Below are 16,430 nucleotides of genomic sequence, written 5' to 3'. Positions count from 1 at the left end.
AGGGAAAGAAATCATAGTTTAGGACTATTTAGATGATTAACTTACAGTATCTGGTGATTAATTAAGCTCCTCTCTGCATATGACGCGATAAATTTATCTTCCATGCTCTCTTCATCCCTAATTTTTCAGAAAGTGAACAAATTTTCATTGTTAAATGTCAATTTTCTTCTAGGTACAAATTTGGTCGAGAGATTTCGTGATCAATTTAACCCCATGATGATTGATCACGGTATGGTATGGTCATCAGCGGATTCTACCATTATTCGAATGCCTTTATCGTCAGAATGGTTGAAAGATGGAGTTGAAATGGGACAGCAGAGAGTGAAGCAAATATCTGATAGATTTTTGGAGCATGCTTCCAGAATGCTCATTTTCCTGAAGTCAGTTTCCCAGGTATCATAACTACCTTGTTGGGGAGTTGAACTGTGCAAGGAAGGGAAACTAACCCATAGGTATCATGTTTGTTGGATAGCAAATTGGAAAATATATTCTATCAGCTTAAGCTTTTTAAGTTAAAGCATCCCTACCCATTAGTAGGTTGCCTAAATATTTTGTTGGAAACATAATTTATGTGGACATTGAGGAATTGGCAGGAGCAAGAGAGAAAAGCAACAGTTTCATTTCTATTGCAAAAAAAAGGGATCTCTTTGTTGTCTCTGTGTCTCACATAATTTGATCCGCTGGATGTTTTTCTGAACTGTAAGCTTGACAGTTTGCATGGAATTTCGGGATAGATATAAGTGAATTCAAATGGAAAACTTGGGTACATCTGAGGAAAACTAGGGGACATATAAGGCTTTGATTTTTTAGTCCTTACTTGTTGGACCTCTGTGAATGCATGCGTAATTAAAACTTTACACAAAAAAAAAATTATGTATCAGTGCCTAGCAATTGTTTCATTTCATTTCAGTTGTTCCACGTCTCTCCAGAGCAGCACACTGCCTATATACCCGAATCTACAACTGAGATTTTCTTTTTTAAAATTTAAAATCCAGGTATCGTTTTCCACATGGGAGCAAGGAAACACACAACCACATCAGGATTATGTTCTCCATATTGATTCATCATTGGCTATGATGAGGAACCCATTCTCTGAAAAGAAATGGAGAAAGTTTCAGATATCTAGGTTGTTTAGTAGCTCAAGCTCTGCTAGTAAATCACACATAATAGATGTGAACCTACATATAGGGGAAAGCAAACTTCTGGATCGCTGGCTTGTTGTTCTCAACATGGGTTCTGGGCAAACACGAAACATGGCTCTTGACAGGTACGTAGTAACAAACTTTTACTTTACATGATTCCGTCGAGTAAGTTGGTAATAACCTATATACCTCTATGGCTGATGTCACCTCAGAAGTTGTGTCTGAAGAACACAAAATATGTTTTCTTCTTCCGGATACGATATGTTTCAATATCTTTACAATATCAGTTTTTTTTTTCTTTTTTCTTCAAGATGTTACGATTTTTCGAGCATAGGCAACTGAGCTACAAAAAATGTGCGTGTGATCTTGTATTGTTTGCTATTATTAGTCTTTTATTGAAAATAGAACTGTGTTTAAGTTCACTGGTTAACCTTGTGTGTGTGTATATATAAGAGGTGAGAAGAAGCATCATTCAATTTGTAGCCACTTAGTGGTAAGTTGTGCCAAATGCTGATATTCTTCTAGTGCCGTGTCATTAAATTATTACATATGTGCAGGAGGTATTTAGCATACAATTTGACCCCTGTTGCTGGAGTTGCTGCACATGTATCTCGAAATGGCCGTCCTGTTGATGTTAATCCAACCAGCTCCATTATGTCTCCTTTGCCTTTGTCTGGTACTGTGCCTTTACCTGTCACCATCCTTGGCTGCTTCCTTGTACGTCACAACGGTGGTCGTTTTCTTTTCAAGTACCAAAATCAGAGAGACAACCAAGTGTCACAACTCGATGCTGGAGATAAATTGGTTGATGCCTGGAACAGAGAGTTAATGACATGTGTTCGTGATTCTTACATAGAAATGGCTATGGAGATGGAAAAGATAAGGCGGGAACATTCGAGTTCATCGGTGGAATCGAATGCAGCACGTCTGCTGGCCCTTTCTCTTAAAGCCTATGGTAATCAGTTGTATTCCTTCTGGCCACGATCTAGTCAACATTTTTTGCTTAGCCAACCTGGTGATGCTATAACAGCTGAAGTCCTCAAGGCAGAGTGGCAATGCGTGGTTGAACAAGTTGTAAGGCCTTTTTATGTTCGTGTTGCCGACCTTCCTCTGTGGCAGCTATACTCGGGAAATTTGGTCAAAGCTGAAGAGGGTATGTTTCTAACACAACCTGGAGGTGAGGTTGCTGCTAATTTGCTTCCTGTTACAGTGTGTAGCTTTGTAAAGGAACATTATCAGGTGTTTTCTGTGCCTTGGGAATTGCTGGCTGAGATCCAGGCAGTAGGGATTCCAGTTCGAGAAGTTAAACCAAAGATGGTGCGTGATCTTCTAAGAAAGTCATCAGCATCAATCGATCTCCGATCAGTTGATACCTATATCGATGTTCTTGAATATTGCCTCTCAGATATTCAATTCCCTGGATCATTGAACTACACTGAGGGCACTATGGTGGATGAAGGACATGGAAATTCTGCTTCAATGTCAACTTCTAGTCAAGGTCATTCTGGCTCAAGTGATGCTTTCGAAATGATGACAAGCATAGGGAAGGCTTTATTTGATTTAGGCAGAGTTGTTGTTGAAGATATTGGTCGCAGTGGAGGTCCCATAAGTCAGAGAAGTATCAGCAATAATAGGTATGGGAATGTTGACCCGAGGTTTCTATCAATATTTAATGAGCTAAAAGGATTACCATGCCCGACTGCAACAAACCATCTGGCACGTTTGGGTATTTCTGAACTATGGCTGGGTAACAAAGAGCAGCAGATGTTGATGTTGCCTGTTGCTGCAAGATTTATCCATCCAAAAGTGTTCGATAGATCAAGCTTGGCTGATATCTTTTCGAAATCCGAAGTTCAAGTGTTTCTGAAATTAAAGAGCTGGTCTCTTTCTCTACTGGCCAGTAATATGAAATCACTCTTTCATGATCATTGGGTTAATTATGTTGTGGAATCGAGTATGGTGCCATGGTTTTCATGGGAAAACACATCCAGTTCTAGCGATGACAGTGGCCCCTCGGCTGAATGGATTCAGCTGTTCTGGAAAAATTTTAATGGATCAGCAGAAGATCTCTCACTTTTCTCTGATTGGCCTCTGATTCCTGCCTTCCTTGGTAGGCCGATATTGTGTCGTGTTCGGGAGAAACATCTAATATTCTTTCCACCACCAGTCTTTCAGCCAAGCTCGGGAAGTGGTGTCATGGATCTAAATCAAAGCGAGGTTGATCTGCCCACAACATCAGCGAGTTCTCCGTCTGGGTCGATACAACATTATGTTTCCGGCTTTGAACTAGCACGAAGCAAGCATCCTTGGCTGATATCATTCTTGAATCAGTGCAATATACCTGTTTATGATGTGGCATATACTGATTGTGCTCAGAGATGCGGCTGTCTACCTTCACCCACAGTATCACTTGGCCAAGTTATTGTCTCCAAGCTTGCTGCTGGCAAACATGCTGGCTACATTACTGAAATTACATCATTTCCAACAGCCAGCCGTGATGAGCTCTTTATGCTTTTGGCTAACGATCTCTCTTCCAATGGCTCAAATTATAGAGCAGATGAACTTGAAGTACTACGTTCTCTTCCTATATTTAGGACAATAGCTGGGTCTTATACACATCTTCTAAGGCAGGATTTGTGTATAATCTCTGGAAATTCGTTCCTTAAACCATATGATGCCTGTTGCTTCTCATATTTCCCCAACTCAGTTGAATGTCGCTTTCTTCAGGCCCTTGGGATCTCTGTGTTGCATGATCATCAAATTTTGGTGAGGTTCGGACTAGCTGAATTTGAAAGCAGATCACAATCTGAACAAGATGATATATTGGTTTATCTATATGGGAATTGGCAAGATTTACAGGCTAATTCTGCAGTGATTGAAGCACTAAGGGAGGCTAAGTTTGTTAGAACCTCTGATGAATTTTCATCTGAGTTGTGTAAACCGAAGGAGTTGTTTGATCCTTCTGATGCTTTATTAATGTCAGTCTTTTTTGGTGAAAGAAAGAGGTTTCCTGGCGAAAGATTCACATCGGAAGGTTGGCTCCGCATTCTACGAAAAGCTGGCCTTCGAACAGCAGCCGAAGCTGATGTCATACTTGAATGTGCCAAAAGGGTGGAATTTCTGGGAACGGGGTGTCCAAAATCTTCTGCACGAGATGAATTTGAGACTGACCTTACGCACTCTGAGAAAGAAGTTTCTGTAGAGTTATTTTCATTAGCAGGATCTGTTCTGGAGACCATATTCTCGAACTTTGCTGTTCTTTATAGCAACTCCTTCTGTAACACACTTGGCACAATTGCTTGTGTACCTGCGGAATCTGGGTTTCCAAGTCTGGGTGGTAGAAGAGGTGGCAAAAAAGTACTTACAACCTATAGTCAAGCGATTCTTTCACGGGACTGGCCCCTGGCTTGGAGATCTGCTCCTATTCTTTCAAGTCAGAATTTCATTCCCCCTGAATATTCCTGGGCAGCATTCCACCTAAAAAGTCCTCCAGCTTTCTCTACTGTTCTTAAACACTTACAGGTAGAATTTTTTCGTTTTCTTTCGTTGTTGTCTTCTTGCAGTCTTACAAATGTACAAACCAAGAAAAAAGGTATCATAAAAATGTCTCCCAGGTTATCGGGCAAAATGGTGGTGAGGACACTCTTGCTCACTGGCCCAATAATCCAAGTGTGATGACGATTGAGGCTGCTTCTTGTGAAGTTTTGAAGTACCTGGAAAAGGTTTGGGGTTCCCTCTCTCCTTCAGGTATGTCTCCTAGTTCAAACACTTAATCTACAACCTTTAGACAGCAACATTTATTCATAGGCCTTCTAAGTTATGACCTTGCTCTTCCCAACCTGATGACCTACCATACTTTTCTCCAAACTGTGCTTTGCTGGGAAAGACCAAGAACACCACGAGGAATAGAGAAAAATATGCTTTCTAGTGCATAGAGTCCTTAGATTTAAGTTCTCGGGGTTATTGTAAAATAGCCATTCCCGCTAATTTTCTTCATTTCGTTGATAAATCTACTCCGGGTCTGTGTTTCTGTTGTCCAGATATTTCCGAGTTGCAAAAAGTTGCATTTCTACCAGCTGCAAATGGAACACGCCTGGTGGGGTCTAGCTCTCTTTTTGTTCGCCTGCCGATCAACCTGTCGCCTTTTGCATTTGAGCTACCTAGTCTCTATCTACCATTTCTGAAAATCCTCAAAGATTTGGGGCTCAAGGACGAGCTCTCAGTTGGTGCTGCTAAGGAGATTCTTTCCAAACTACAAAAAGTGTGCGGTTATCAGCGTCTGAACCTGAATGAACTTCGGGCTGTGATGGAAATTTTGCATTTTCTCTGTGATGACAGAGATAAGACAAAGGCATCTGACAATTCTGCTTTGAAATCTGATGCAATAGTCCCAGATGATGGCTGTAGGCTTGTTCATGCAAGATCTTGTGTATATGTTGATTCTTTTGGATCACGCTATGTAAAATACATAGACACTTCAAGATTAAGATTTTCTCATCCAAATGTTCCAGAGAAGATCTGTCTTGACTTGGGAGTCAGAAAGCTCTCTGATGTAGTTATTGAGGTAAAACATCTTCTGCTTGTTACCATGCTGTCTCACGTTTTTTTTTTTAAATTCTGCGATCTAAAGTGTGAAATACTTACGGGATTATAACTTTCTCTTGTAGGAACTCGATTATGCTGAACAAATTCAGAACCTAGACCACATCGGGCCAATCTCACTTGAGGTTATTAGACGGAAGTTACAAAGCGAATCCTTTCAAGCCGCTCTATGGCATGTGAGCCATGAGGACACCACCACCAGTGGCATGCCCTTTGAAGATGTACGGAATTCTCTTCAATCTGCAGCGGAGAAAATTCAATTCGTTAAAAGCATTTATACTCGGTTTCTTCTCCTGCCGAGCTCTGTGGACGTGACCCTCGTGTCCAAGGAGTCCATGATTCCTGAATGGGAGAATGAATCCCGCCATCGGACAATGTATTTTCTCAATCCTTCCAGAACAACTATCTTGGTCTCTCAACTGCCAGGATATGTTTCTTTCCTGGATGTCATTGCGACAGTGGTGAGTGAGGTTTTAGGGTTTCCTACCCCTCTGCCTATAGGATCTTTATTTTCATGTCCTCAGGGATCTGAAACTGCAATCGCTACCCGCCTGAGACTATGCTCTGATGCTTCCAATAGCAGCACCAGCTCAGCCGATAGCTCTGTTGGCCGAGAGATACTGTCTCAAGATGCTTTACAAGTACAGCTTCACCCGTTGAGACCATTTTACAAAGGAGAGATTGTTGCTTGGAAAATCCAACAGGGAGACAAGCTGAGATATGGGAGAGTCCCAGAGGATGTTAGACCTTCCGCAGGCCAAGCCCTCTACAGATTTAAGGTCGAAATATCACCTGGAGTGACTGAGTTGTTGCTTTCATCTCAAGTTTTCTCCTTCAGAAGCACATCAATCGAGAACGAAGGCCCGTCTGCGTTGTCATTGGAGGTGCAACCCACGATGAATGTTAACAAGTCTCGTGAAACGGCAGAAAGTTCCAGAACTAGCAGAACAAGTTCTGATCAGGTTTGCCCACTTTATTGTATACCATAAGCGTGCGTTTTTATGGGTCCGGGTTGTATAGCTAAGGTAGACACGTGAAAGCCCTATGTGATTTTATGAGAGATGCTTCAGTTTTGTCTTCCTTGAAACAAAAGGCAACGTCACGTCATGTGATTCTTGGATCCAGTATGTTAATAGTGGAGAGCGTTAAATGGATATTGTTATTTTGTCAACCTGCAGAACGTGAATGAGGTGAAGTATGGTAGGGTCTCAGCGGAAGAACTGGTGCAGGCAGTGCAAGAGATGCTTTCAGCAGCTGGGATTAACATGGAACTGGAAAAACAATCTCTACTGCAGAGAACCATAACGCTCCAAGAACAGCTGAAGGAGTCCCAAGCGGCGCTCTTGCTTGAGCAGGTCAGTTACCCGTACTAGTTTCGTGGTATTATCTTTGTTTCTCCCATTTGCTGTGAGACCTGGAGGCCAATGATAGGGAACTCATGATGGGGGAAGATACATTATTACGTTTCACCATGTTCTCAACCTCCAGTAGGATCCTAAGAAAAATCGAAGGCAGCAAGCATATAGATTGTACATTTGCTGGAGATAAAACGTTGAGAGGAACTAGGGTTTGCAAGTAGAGCTTTCATGGTTCATCCGTTTAGTTTAATATGATAACCGACCAGAACCGACCTGACCAGCCCTATGTCGGATCAATAAGGTGGGGGATATTATTGTGATGATGATGATTGTAAAGAAGGGAACCCTGATGATGCAGGAGAGAGCGGAGGTAGCGGGGAAGGAAGCAGAGACGGCGAAAGGGCAATGGGTGTGTCGGATTTGTCTGACCAATGAAGTTGATATGACTCTTGTTCCCTGCGGCCACGTCCTCTGCCGGAGATGCGCTTCTGCTGTTTCCCGATGTCCCTTTTGTCGTCTTCAAGTCGCCAAAACCATTAGAATTTTCCGTCCTTAAAGTCCTACAATTTTTGTTCATATGCCAAACTGCAAGCATTCTTGCTACAACAAAGCAACGTGTATATTGTGATTGGACCGACCACGCCGGTGTGTTTTTTGTTTCTTCATTGGTTGGAATAAAAGGTTAATTTTTTAAGTTGTGTAATAATAAGAATAATGTTATTTATATGTTATAACAGAGCTTATTATGTGAGGAAAAAATAAAGTGGAGATGCGTGGTATCGATCCCCGTACCTCTCGCATGCTAAGCGAGCGCTCTACCATCTGAGCTACATCCCCTTTGGTTTTTTAATATTTCTATAGAGATTTTCACTCCTTTTAATTAGAAAATTTTCGAATATTTTTTTTAAAATATTGTTAATTTACGAAAACTTATTTTAAAAATACATCAATTTATAATTTCTTTTACGCGAATGTGAATTAAATACCGTTTTTTCAACAAATGGTGTTGACATTACTTGTCGGCATTTATTCCATACTATAATTTATTATTAAAAAACAAAGGGCAGTTGGGTACCGGAGGTCCCAAAATAAAAAATAATAATAATAAAAAGTGCAGAATAATATGCATACATTCCATGACTGTATCTGTGTCTCTCTTGTTGAATGGTTTTGGTTCAGTTTCCACACTGTATCTATTTTTATTTTTATTTTTATTATAAATTATCTAATTTTATTCATGTGTCGATTTTCTTTTTTTTATTTTTATTTTTGTGATTCTTGATGAAGATGGGAAAAATATCGCATCTTTGAAAGAAAAACATGTATATATATATATATATATATTTTTAAAAAAAAAAAAAAAAATGGAGAAGGGCCTCGCCGACACTCTTGCGGGATGAGATTGGGAGTCAGTCATAAAAAAGATTAGGCAAAGTGATTTTGACTTTGATACACTTTTCCCTTCACTAATTCTTCACATCATATTTATATCTTACAATTAAATTATTTTCAAATATCATAATCTAAAGTAACTTATTTGTTACTACAATTTATTTCGTTTCGGCCAACTTAATTCCTGGTATTTATTATTATTAGTTTTTTTTAAAAAAAATCTTTTATCAATGCAATAATTCCGATTATTATTATTATTATTATTTAGTAATTCGGAGTCTTCTTCCACCGCTGCGAAGAGATCTCTCCTTCATTTTCCCGGAAAATCTGGCAGAAGTGGGAAAATTTCCATCGAAGCTGAGAGAAAGCATTCACCCTTCTAGTCCACGAGTTTTTCACCATCTCTTCTCAATCTCTCCTTGCCTCTTCGTCCGCTTCTTCCTCGCTTCCCGTTTTCTGCATTTCCTCAGCCGTTAGATTTTTCCGGATTCCGATGATTCTGATCAGATCTAGAGTAGAATCCGTTTGATTTCCCCAGAGAAATGCTGATGGATCGAGAGAGACGGTACTCTGGCCTCAACGGAACTCACGATAATATCTACGGAAAATTCCGCGACGGAATCGCATATCGATCGGATGGTTTCCGCGAGAGTAGTCCTTCGAGGTCATCTGCTTCGAAAAGCTCGTGGATCCCCTCGCCTTCGACTCCTCCTCCGTCGACCTCTTCTCCGCCGTTGCCTTCCTCCTCCACTCCTGGTGCTGGCTACATCGAACATCGGGTCTCCAAGTTCGATACCCTCGCCGGCATTGCTATTAAGTACGGTGTTGAGGTAAAGTGTCTATGTTTACGCTCAGAAGATATTCGATTTATGTAACTGTATCTAAGTTTGATGTGCTGTGATCAATGGAAATTGCATCTGGGCTGGATATCCAGGCTCTTTAAAAACTTTGAATTCTGTTGCTGCTTGCTTAATTTTGTTTGTATATGATGGAGCATGTGATTCTGGTTAAGATGTTGAACTTTTGGGAAGCACGAACTGGTGAAGTGAAATTTGGCAAAGTTCAAGTCTTTCGATCATATGGATGATTTGACTTCAAAAGTTACTGCCCTAATCAGATTTCCTTTTTTGTGATCACAAATCTTCTTGTTATCCTGTTTGCTAAAATTGCAACTTCAGGTGGCAGACATAAAAAAGATGAATGGACTTGTGACCGATCTTCAGATGTTCGCTCTCAAGACTCTCCAGATTCCATTACCTGGGAGGCATCCTCCCTCTCCTTGTTTGTCCAATTGCTCTTCAAATCCTGGGTATTTCTTTGCTCCTCTCTTCTCTCTTTTTCTAGTTATGTATATATATATATATATATATATATATATATATATATTCATTCGCCTTATTTATACTAAGGATTATCAACCTTTGATCAATTAGACAGCCTTGTATGAAGAGGTTTAGCAAAATTCTGTCCCTACAATGAATTGAAAAGGAAAGAGAGGAAAGCAAAAAAGGGAAAAGGGGGAAAAATGATACCATCCAGTTTGTTGCATTGAGCAGTCTCTTCTTTTCAGCACAGATCCAGAAAGTAGTATAGGGATCTTTCTGAAGTAACAACATATAAAATCTTTGACTGACATATAAGATCTCTTACAGGGAAGGGAGTTCTGAGGAGGCTTCACCATGCCACGGACAGACATCATCGCATGGTGATAACCAAGACTTATTCGATTCCTTCCAGTCTTTGAGATTGAAATCTTCGGAAAGGAAGGACAGGAAGGTTTCCGCAGCCATGAATTCATTGCATGGATATTACGGGCTGAAACATAGCAGTAGAACAGTTTCCGAAGGTCTCGAGATGGGGGTCTACAAGAAAGAAGACTTTCCTCATCCGGAAGACGATCCGTATCTTAGAGCATCCCCTACTACCACAAACCCTCCTTTAAACCACCACAAGAAGTCAAGAAGCCTGGTGAATGCAATCCTGGCAGAGGTTGGCGAATCAGAGGAAGGACAAACCGGTTCTGATAAACAGAACGAGAAGGTGATGAGAAGACGTCAAAAATCCGAGGCCGACTTTAATTCGGGAACCCCAGAAATGATGTTGAAGGAGGAAAGCAGCAGCAGTAGTGGTGGGTTCTCAGCAATAGCCGGGAAAGGTTTAGCCTTGAGATCGAAAGGGTCGAACAGAAACAGTCTATGGACAGAACCCGAGACAGGGAGCGTGATAAACATGATGTTGGAAGCAGCGGACAGTTTTTCGGGTGTGAGGAAGTCGACGAGTGTATCGAGCCTACAAGAACAGGAAGGGAACGGAAACAGCACGAGGTCGTCTTCGATACTGTGGACAAGCGGAAAGTGGAGCCTGAAGAATGATCTGCTAACGCCGGCGGCTATAACGAGCTCTATCTTTGATGGGTTACCGAAGCCATTAACAGGACGGAGAAACAAAGCCGCTCTCGACTAAGACTTGGTGCTTTTTTATGTCCGTTTTTATTTTGCTGATAGGTAACGTTGGAGTAAATAGAAAGGTAAAGAGAGATTAGCAAAAGAGGTAACCAAAGGGAGCCCCCCAAACAAGTGGGACACAAAGGTATTGCGATAGGATGAATGAAGTATCATTATGTACGTTTTTTTTTATTAAAGATGTTCTTAAAATGTACATAAGACGATATATTTTGTCGACCTAAATACTTTTTATAATTTTTTTATTATTATATTTTCTAGTTTATTGATTATTGTTTTATAAAGTAATAAATCTTATCTAAAATAACAATAAATTTTATTAAAAATAATTATATTTAATTAATTTTTTTATACTTAATTATTCATTTCTCCCTTGTAAAGGTTTTACATTTAATTAGATAATAATTTTATTTATAAGTTTTTAAATATGGATAAATTATTAAAAATAATTTTAAATTAAATTTATAATAGTTCTACATGTTTAGTAGTTTTTTAAGATATACATTATTTATTTGATAAAGAAAGAATATACTTTTTATTAATTTTTTTATAACATGAAATATTATTTTTATTATATATTGATATTTTATCATATTTTTTCACTATTATATTTTTTATTTAATTTATTATTATTTTATAAATCAATAAATAATCAGTAATAATAAATTTTAATAAAAATAATAATATTTTGTTAATTTTTTTATAGTTGTCTATTTATTTTTCTATTTTAAAAATTTATCCTTTAATTTTATAATGGGACAAACAAAAAAAAATCATTAACTAGTTTCATTTAACCAAAAAAAAATTTATTCAAAAATTATTATAATAAATTATCAATTATTACTTTTGAAAAAAAATACCATCAAATATATAAATTATTTAAAAACATTTTTTCACTTTTAATTTGTTATGAAAAGATAATCACATATTAATTTTAACAATAAAAATTTATCAAATATATAAAAGGTGATGTTTATGAATTCTAAATATTACGGCATGATAAATACAAATAAATATTATATTTTTACTGTGATTTTTAGAATTGTATAATTTATATATATTTTCTATTCAAAATTTATAGATTTTTATTACAAAATTAAAATAGAATATTGTTTTGAATAATTTTGATAGTTGCTGATTTTTTGGTAAATTTAATACTTGATATTTTTTTAATAATAAAGTGAAATATTGTTTTTAAATAATTTATATAGTTGATGTTTTTTTGTTAAAAAAATAATTTTTTATCATTTATTATAATGAATTTTGAATAGAATGTTTATTTGGTGAAAGTGAAATAATATGATGTTTTTATCCCTTTTATAACCATTTTTATTAAATTTTATATATAATTTTTCCAACTTATTTTAGAAAATAACTCCAATTATAATTTTAATATAGATGAATAATAAAAAAAATTTACTTTAATTAAATATATAATAACCATGTATACTTACTTTTTATGATATAAATTATTTATTGATAAAAAAATATTTTTTTATAATGTACAATTTTATTTTTATCATATATTGATATTTTTTATATTTTTTCATTATTATACTTTGTAGTTTATTTATTATGATTTTCCAACTCCATTTATTTATATTCTTCCTTTAGTTTCATTCATTTGCAAGGAAGCCAATTTCCACCCCTTTTTTTTATTTGTTCTCTCATTTTTCCTTCTAGTTTTTACATTCTTTTTAGAGAGAACGCAGCCTGAGAGAACCTTTATATTACTCTTTTATATAAATAGTAAGTGACAGTGAATATAAAATCAGTCATGAAACCTCTGTAAAAATATAACTAACGAAAGCTGATAAAAAAGAAAAAGTTACACACCTTTTTATTTCAAGATGCCTTGAAGAACTTGTAAACTATAAAGTGCACTCTTTTAAAATCTTCATGTGCCCGCCAAAACCTTACACACACAAAAACATGTGAAGGAAGCCCATTTGATAGTTTCACGTCAAGCCACCAGCTTCTGTCTAATGTTAGAGAGAGAATATGAAAACATACACACAACTCCTATTTCAGCTCCAAAAATTTTCACCTTCACGTTTTTATCACTCAAAATTGTAAGACGGGAGACTCAACTTGTTAGAGAAGGAAAAATCTAACCTTCAACCCGGGATCTGATAGAGACTAGGATTGGACTTCAGCCGATGTGAAATTCTCTGCCACCCAGAAAGGTCACGGCAACTTAACCCATTTTAGCTTTTGCTTTCCCAATCCATCCTGATGAAGCCACGAGGGTTGTAATGTTATCAAGAACAAACTGCAAAACGCTGATGTACACACACAACGCTGAACAAATATCATGTGGTAAATAGTAGTACCCTTAGACGTAAACTGACTCTAAGAGATTCAATGCCACCTCCAAGGGACTCTAGATCATAGCTTTTGACACTTAATACCAAACTGTATGCAGGAATTTCAAGAATCGAACCAACAATGCCTTATTAGATTATTTTTAAGCAGAGGTGCCCGAATCATGGAATGATGAAGTTTTCAAAGTAAAAAAGGAAGGCTGCCTCCTGGTCATCCAGAGCAGAAGAAGCAAGATTCCCAAATGTGTATACATCTAAAACCTTTAGGAAGCCAAATGAGAAGATTTCAACAATGTTAATAGGCAGTACACTCATGGATATATTGTTAGAAAATGTTTGGCCGAATAAAAGAGAGCCGTTGGAGCATTAAAGAACACGAAATCGTGCAAACCATCTACCTCAAGGGTTAGGAGATGCTTGATCAGACCAGGATGGCCTCGAGGAAATCTATCTGTTTGCACGACCATCTTGGAACACCATGATCATGACATTCCAAGTTCAGACCAAAGCCTGTATCAAGACATCATTAACTCACACAGCATGGCCTTGTTGTGGTTCATGTCAACGCAAATGCCGGAAACCAGATAAAAAAAAACATAGCCCATGGCATTGAAGTCAACACAAAGAACATGCAACTGAACACAAACACCAAGAAGTTAACTTTCACACTGCAATTCTACTGATGTATCTAACATCAAGTTCTCAGTAAATCAACATGAACCCAAAATGTACTCTTGCAATTCCTTGGCAGTTTCATTGCATGTTACTCTAGGCAGGGAACAGGGAACGAACAATCAACCTTGAATAAGGATCTAGAATGTAAGAAGAAAACCTCTACAAGAGGAAGAGGTAAATGGATTAAGAAAAGACCCCATTCATTGGGCACAATTCGCCTGAAACCTTAAGTCTGTAAACATATATACACAGTCCCCAATTCATCAAACCAAGATGAGCAGTCACTTTGAAAGACAGAAAGAAAGACAAAGATGGCAAGGCTACTTCGCTCAGCCCAACAGATTCATCGGGCACTATATCGCCTGACAACTTAAGTCTGTTCTTGCAAAAAGACTAAATCATGCAGGGCAGCCACTAACATATGGTGAGTAAAACACATAATAGGTTGTTGTTCTGAACATTTTAAGACTTCAACATGAACCTATCAAGTCAATTCACGAATAGATGTGTCTCCCAAGGAAGTTTATAAATCCTTCCCTGGGAAGAATCAAGTTCGTGTCTTCACTTGAAACAATGCCAAAAAAAATCATTCGTCTATATTTTCAGTTTGTAATTCTAGCATAAAAGTGAAAAACAGAGCTCTTCGCAAACAGGTATGGAGCAAACACTCCATCAAGTTCTCACAAAGGTCCGGGACAAACATTGCATGGATAGAAATAAAGTTTGCTGCTGCTATCCACCTTATATTCATTATTCAGTTAGCAGTCAAAATACATTAATCGAGACCATATATTTTCAAAAAATCCCAATAGGAGGAATCAATACCTCATGTCCTCAACAAAATTTCTTCAGATCAGTTGTGCACAAGATGGCTACATGGAGATTCTTGTAAAACTGACTGAATGTTGTTGCAATTGTTTACAAAGGCATGCTTCATATTCCTGCTAAAAGTCAGGGAGACCTGGGTTATACCAGAAGAGAGATACTTGTAAAGAAACATGAATGAAAAAAAAAATAGGCAAAATAATAAAATCTTGAATGTAAGTTCTCTTTGTTAAAGGACGTAGTTACATAGAGGTACATAGTTATTGGGTAGGAACCTCATTTAGGTGGAACAAATGGAAACCTACCAAATGAGACCAACATGACTTCTCCAGGCTTCTTGTCAATATAAATCAACAAGCCACAAAGTAAGCAAAACACCTCTATTTCAGAAACCCAGCTTGTGCTAAATACTCTGCCCCATCTGATTGCATCATTATTCAACCTACCCTAATAACTGAGCACCCCTTCATGGGTAAAAACTACACTCTTGATAGTGCCTTCTTAATGATGCCATAAAGACTGGTAAAGCTTACTTCCAAAAGCATGACTACAAAGATCACAAAAACTAAACCGAGTGGTTTAGATTTAAGGGTTACCCTATCAAACCAAGATGATGTAACCTAACAAATTTTGGACTTCTTTTAGTCACAAATTTATTTTTTACTTAAAAGCTTAAATACCATTTAACCAAATAAAATTGTCATAATTACAGGAGCTGAGGAATAAAAGTACTAACCAAGTTAGAAACAAGGGCCTATAGTGCGAAGAATACGATCCCATAACACATTTGTCAGGAAAAATTACAATATACAGAATCCTGGCAAGCGTCACAGTAGCTTCTGAACCTCTAGAAGTGGGTATATCCAAAAAACAATCCTCCATATAAAGGGAAAATCTGTCTAACTGGAACTGTTTGATGACAACACCGAAAAATAATTATAAATTAAATGATCAAGGAAAAAACCAAGGAATATGATGGAACAGGTTAATGAAATAATTAACACCTTCCCAGCCATGGATACTACTGGAGACATAACAAAGGAATTTATTACCCTATCATCAAGTTGGCCGCCAACAATTCACAGGAGGCATGTCTGGCCGGGAAGGCAGCATCTGGGAAGCAGCATGACCTTGAATTTGCAAATCAAGAAGTAAGATAAAGAGCTTGGATAGAAGAGCTGCAACTCTGAGCGGCTAAAATGAGAGAAGCATTTACGGTAGTCTCACCTGGGACCGGAGGGCCAGCTTGTGTACTATTAGCAGTAGAAAGCTGATATCCCATAGCACCCAGAGGTGGCCTCTCAGGAGGTGGCCTCTCAGGAGGTGGCCAAACGAAACCTGCCAAATTGCAAATAAAAGTATTAACCTAAAATAATGAAGCCATTACAGGGGAACTATTGCAATAAAGTGAAGCAGCACATGCACACAAGTAGGCATTTAAATGAACAAACCTTAAAAAGTGTCTCAACATCTCAAAAGCATCTACATACCATCTGTGGCTCTAGGAGGGTCTGGAAGTGGATTTCTTCCACTTATCCAGGGTTCATTCTTGTAATCGGCACCATGTCCACTTGAAGGCATCCGCCATGGTTCCTCATTTACATACCGCCTTCCACCATCAGGTCGAGATGGGAAAGAGGAAGGATGAGG

General features: G+C 37.9%; 3 protein-coding genes and 1 non-coding gene across 5 annotated transcripts in view; 2 read left to right on the top strand and 2 right to left on the bottom strand.

The window, feature by feature from the left end:
• The window catches only part of LOC104819381 (sacsin), an 18,629-nt gene extending 10,793 nt beyond the window's left edge, over positions 1 to 7,836 (top strand). For both annotated transcript variants that reach the window (XM_010549415.2, XM_010549414.2), the window contains exons 7-14: positions 173 to 393; positions 996 to 1,267; positions 1,700 to 4,664; positions 4,757 to 4,889; positions 5,183 to 5,706; positions 5,810 to 6,706; positions 6,923 to 7,099; positions 7,461 to 7,836. In XM_010549415.2, coding sequence (XP_010547717.1) covers positions 173 to 393; positions 996 to 1,267; positions 1,700 to 4,664; positions 4,757 to 4,889; positions 5,183 to 5,706; positions 5,810 to 6,706; positions 6,923 to 7,099; positions 7,461 to 7,658 — 5,387 coding nt within the window. In that variant the 3' untranslated portion in view covers positions 7,659 to 7,836. The remainder of the gene's footprint in view (positions 1 to 172; positions 394 to 995; positions 1,268 to 1,699; positions 4,665 to 4,756; positions 4,890 to 5,182; positions 5,707 to 5,809; positions 6,707 to 6,922; positions 7,100 to 7,460) is intronic.
• Positions 7,837 to 7,866: 30 nt separating this feature from the next.
• Positions 7,867 to 7,939, bottom strand: TRNAA-AGC. Its single transcript has one exon. It is a non-coding gene; the product is annotated as a tRNA-Ala (tRNA).
• An 824-nt stretch (positions 7,940 to 8,763) lies between these two features.
• LOC104819378 lies at positions 8,764 to 11,209 on the top strand. Its single transcript, XM_010549412.1, has 3 exons — positions 8,764 to 9,324; positions 9,673 to 9,803; positions 10,147 to 11,209. The coding sequence occupies exons 1-3, from the start codon at positions 9,037 to 9,039 to the stop codon at positions 10,955 to 10,957; spliced, it is 1,230 nt and encodes a 409-aa protein (XP_010547714.1). The 5' UTR covers positions 8,764 to 9,036; the 3' UTR covers positions 10,958 to 11,209.
• A 1,461-nt stretch (positions 11,210 to 12,670) lies between these two features.
• The window catches only part of LOC104820157 (ENHANCER OF AG-4 protein 2-like), a 10,760-nt gene continuing 7,000 nt past the window's right edge, over positions 12,671 to 16,430 (bottom strand). The window contains exons 12-18 of the mRNA XM_010550528.2: positions 16,271 to 16,419; positions 16,008 to 16,118; positions 15,833 to 15,910; positions 15,517 to 15,689; positions 14,781 to 14,896; positions 13,679 to 13,790; positions 12,671 to 13,188 (exon numbers count right to left, since the gene is read on the bottom strand). Of these exons, the coding sequence (XP_010548830.2) occupies positions 15,840 to 15,910; positions 16,008 to 16,118; positions 16,271 to 16,419 (331 nt within the window). The 3' untranslated portion in view covers positions 12,671 to 13,188; positions 13,679 to 13,790; positions 14,781 to 14,896; positions 15,517 to 15,689; positions 15,833 to 15,839. The remainder of the gene's footprint in view (positions 13,189 to 13,678; positions 13,791 to 14,780; positions 14,897 to 15,516; positions 15,690 to 15,832; positions 15,911 to 16,007; positions 16,119 to 16,270; positions 16,420 to 16,430) is intronic.

The sequence above is a fragment of the Tarenaya hassleriana genome, unplaced genomic scaffold, assembly GCF_000463585.1.
Source record: "Tarenaya hassleriana unplaced genomic scaffold, ASM46358v1 Cleome3, whole genome shotgun sequence".
In the NCBI taxonomy this organism is placed as follows: Eukaryota; Viridiplantae; Streptophyta; class Magnoliopsida; order Brassicales; family Cleomaceae; genus Tarenaya; species Tarenaya hassleriana.
Note: the sequence above shows the minus strand (reverse complement) of the source record. Positions and strands in the feature narration are given on the sequence as shown.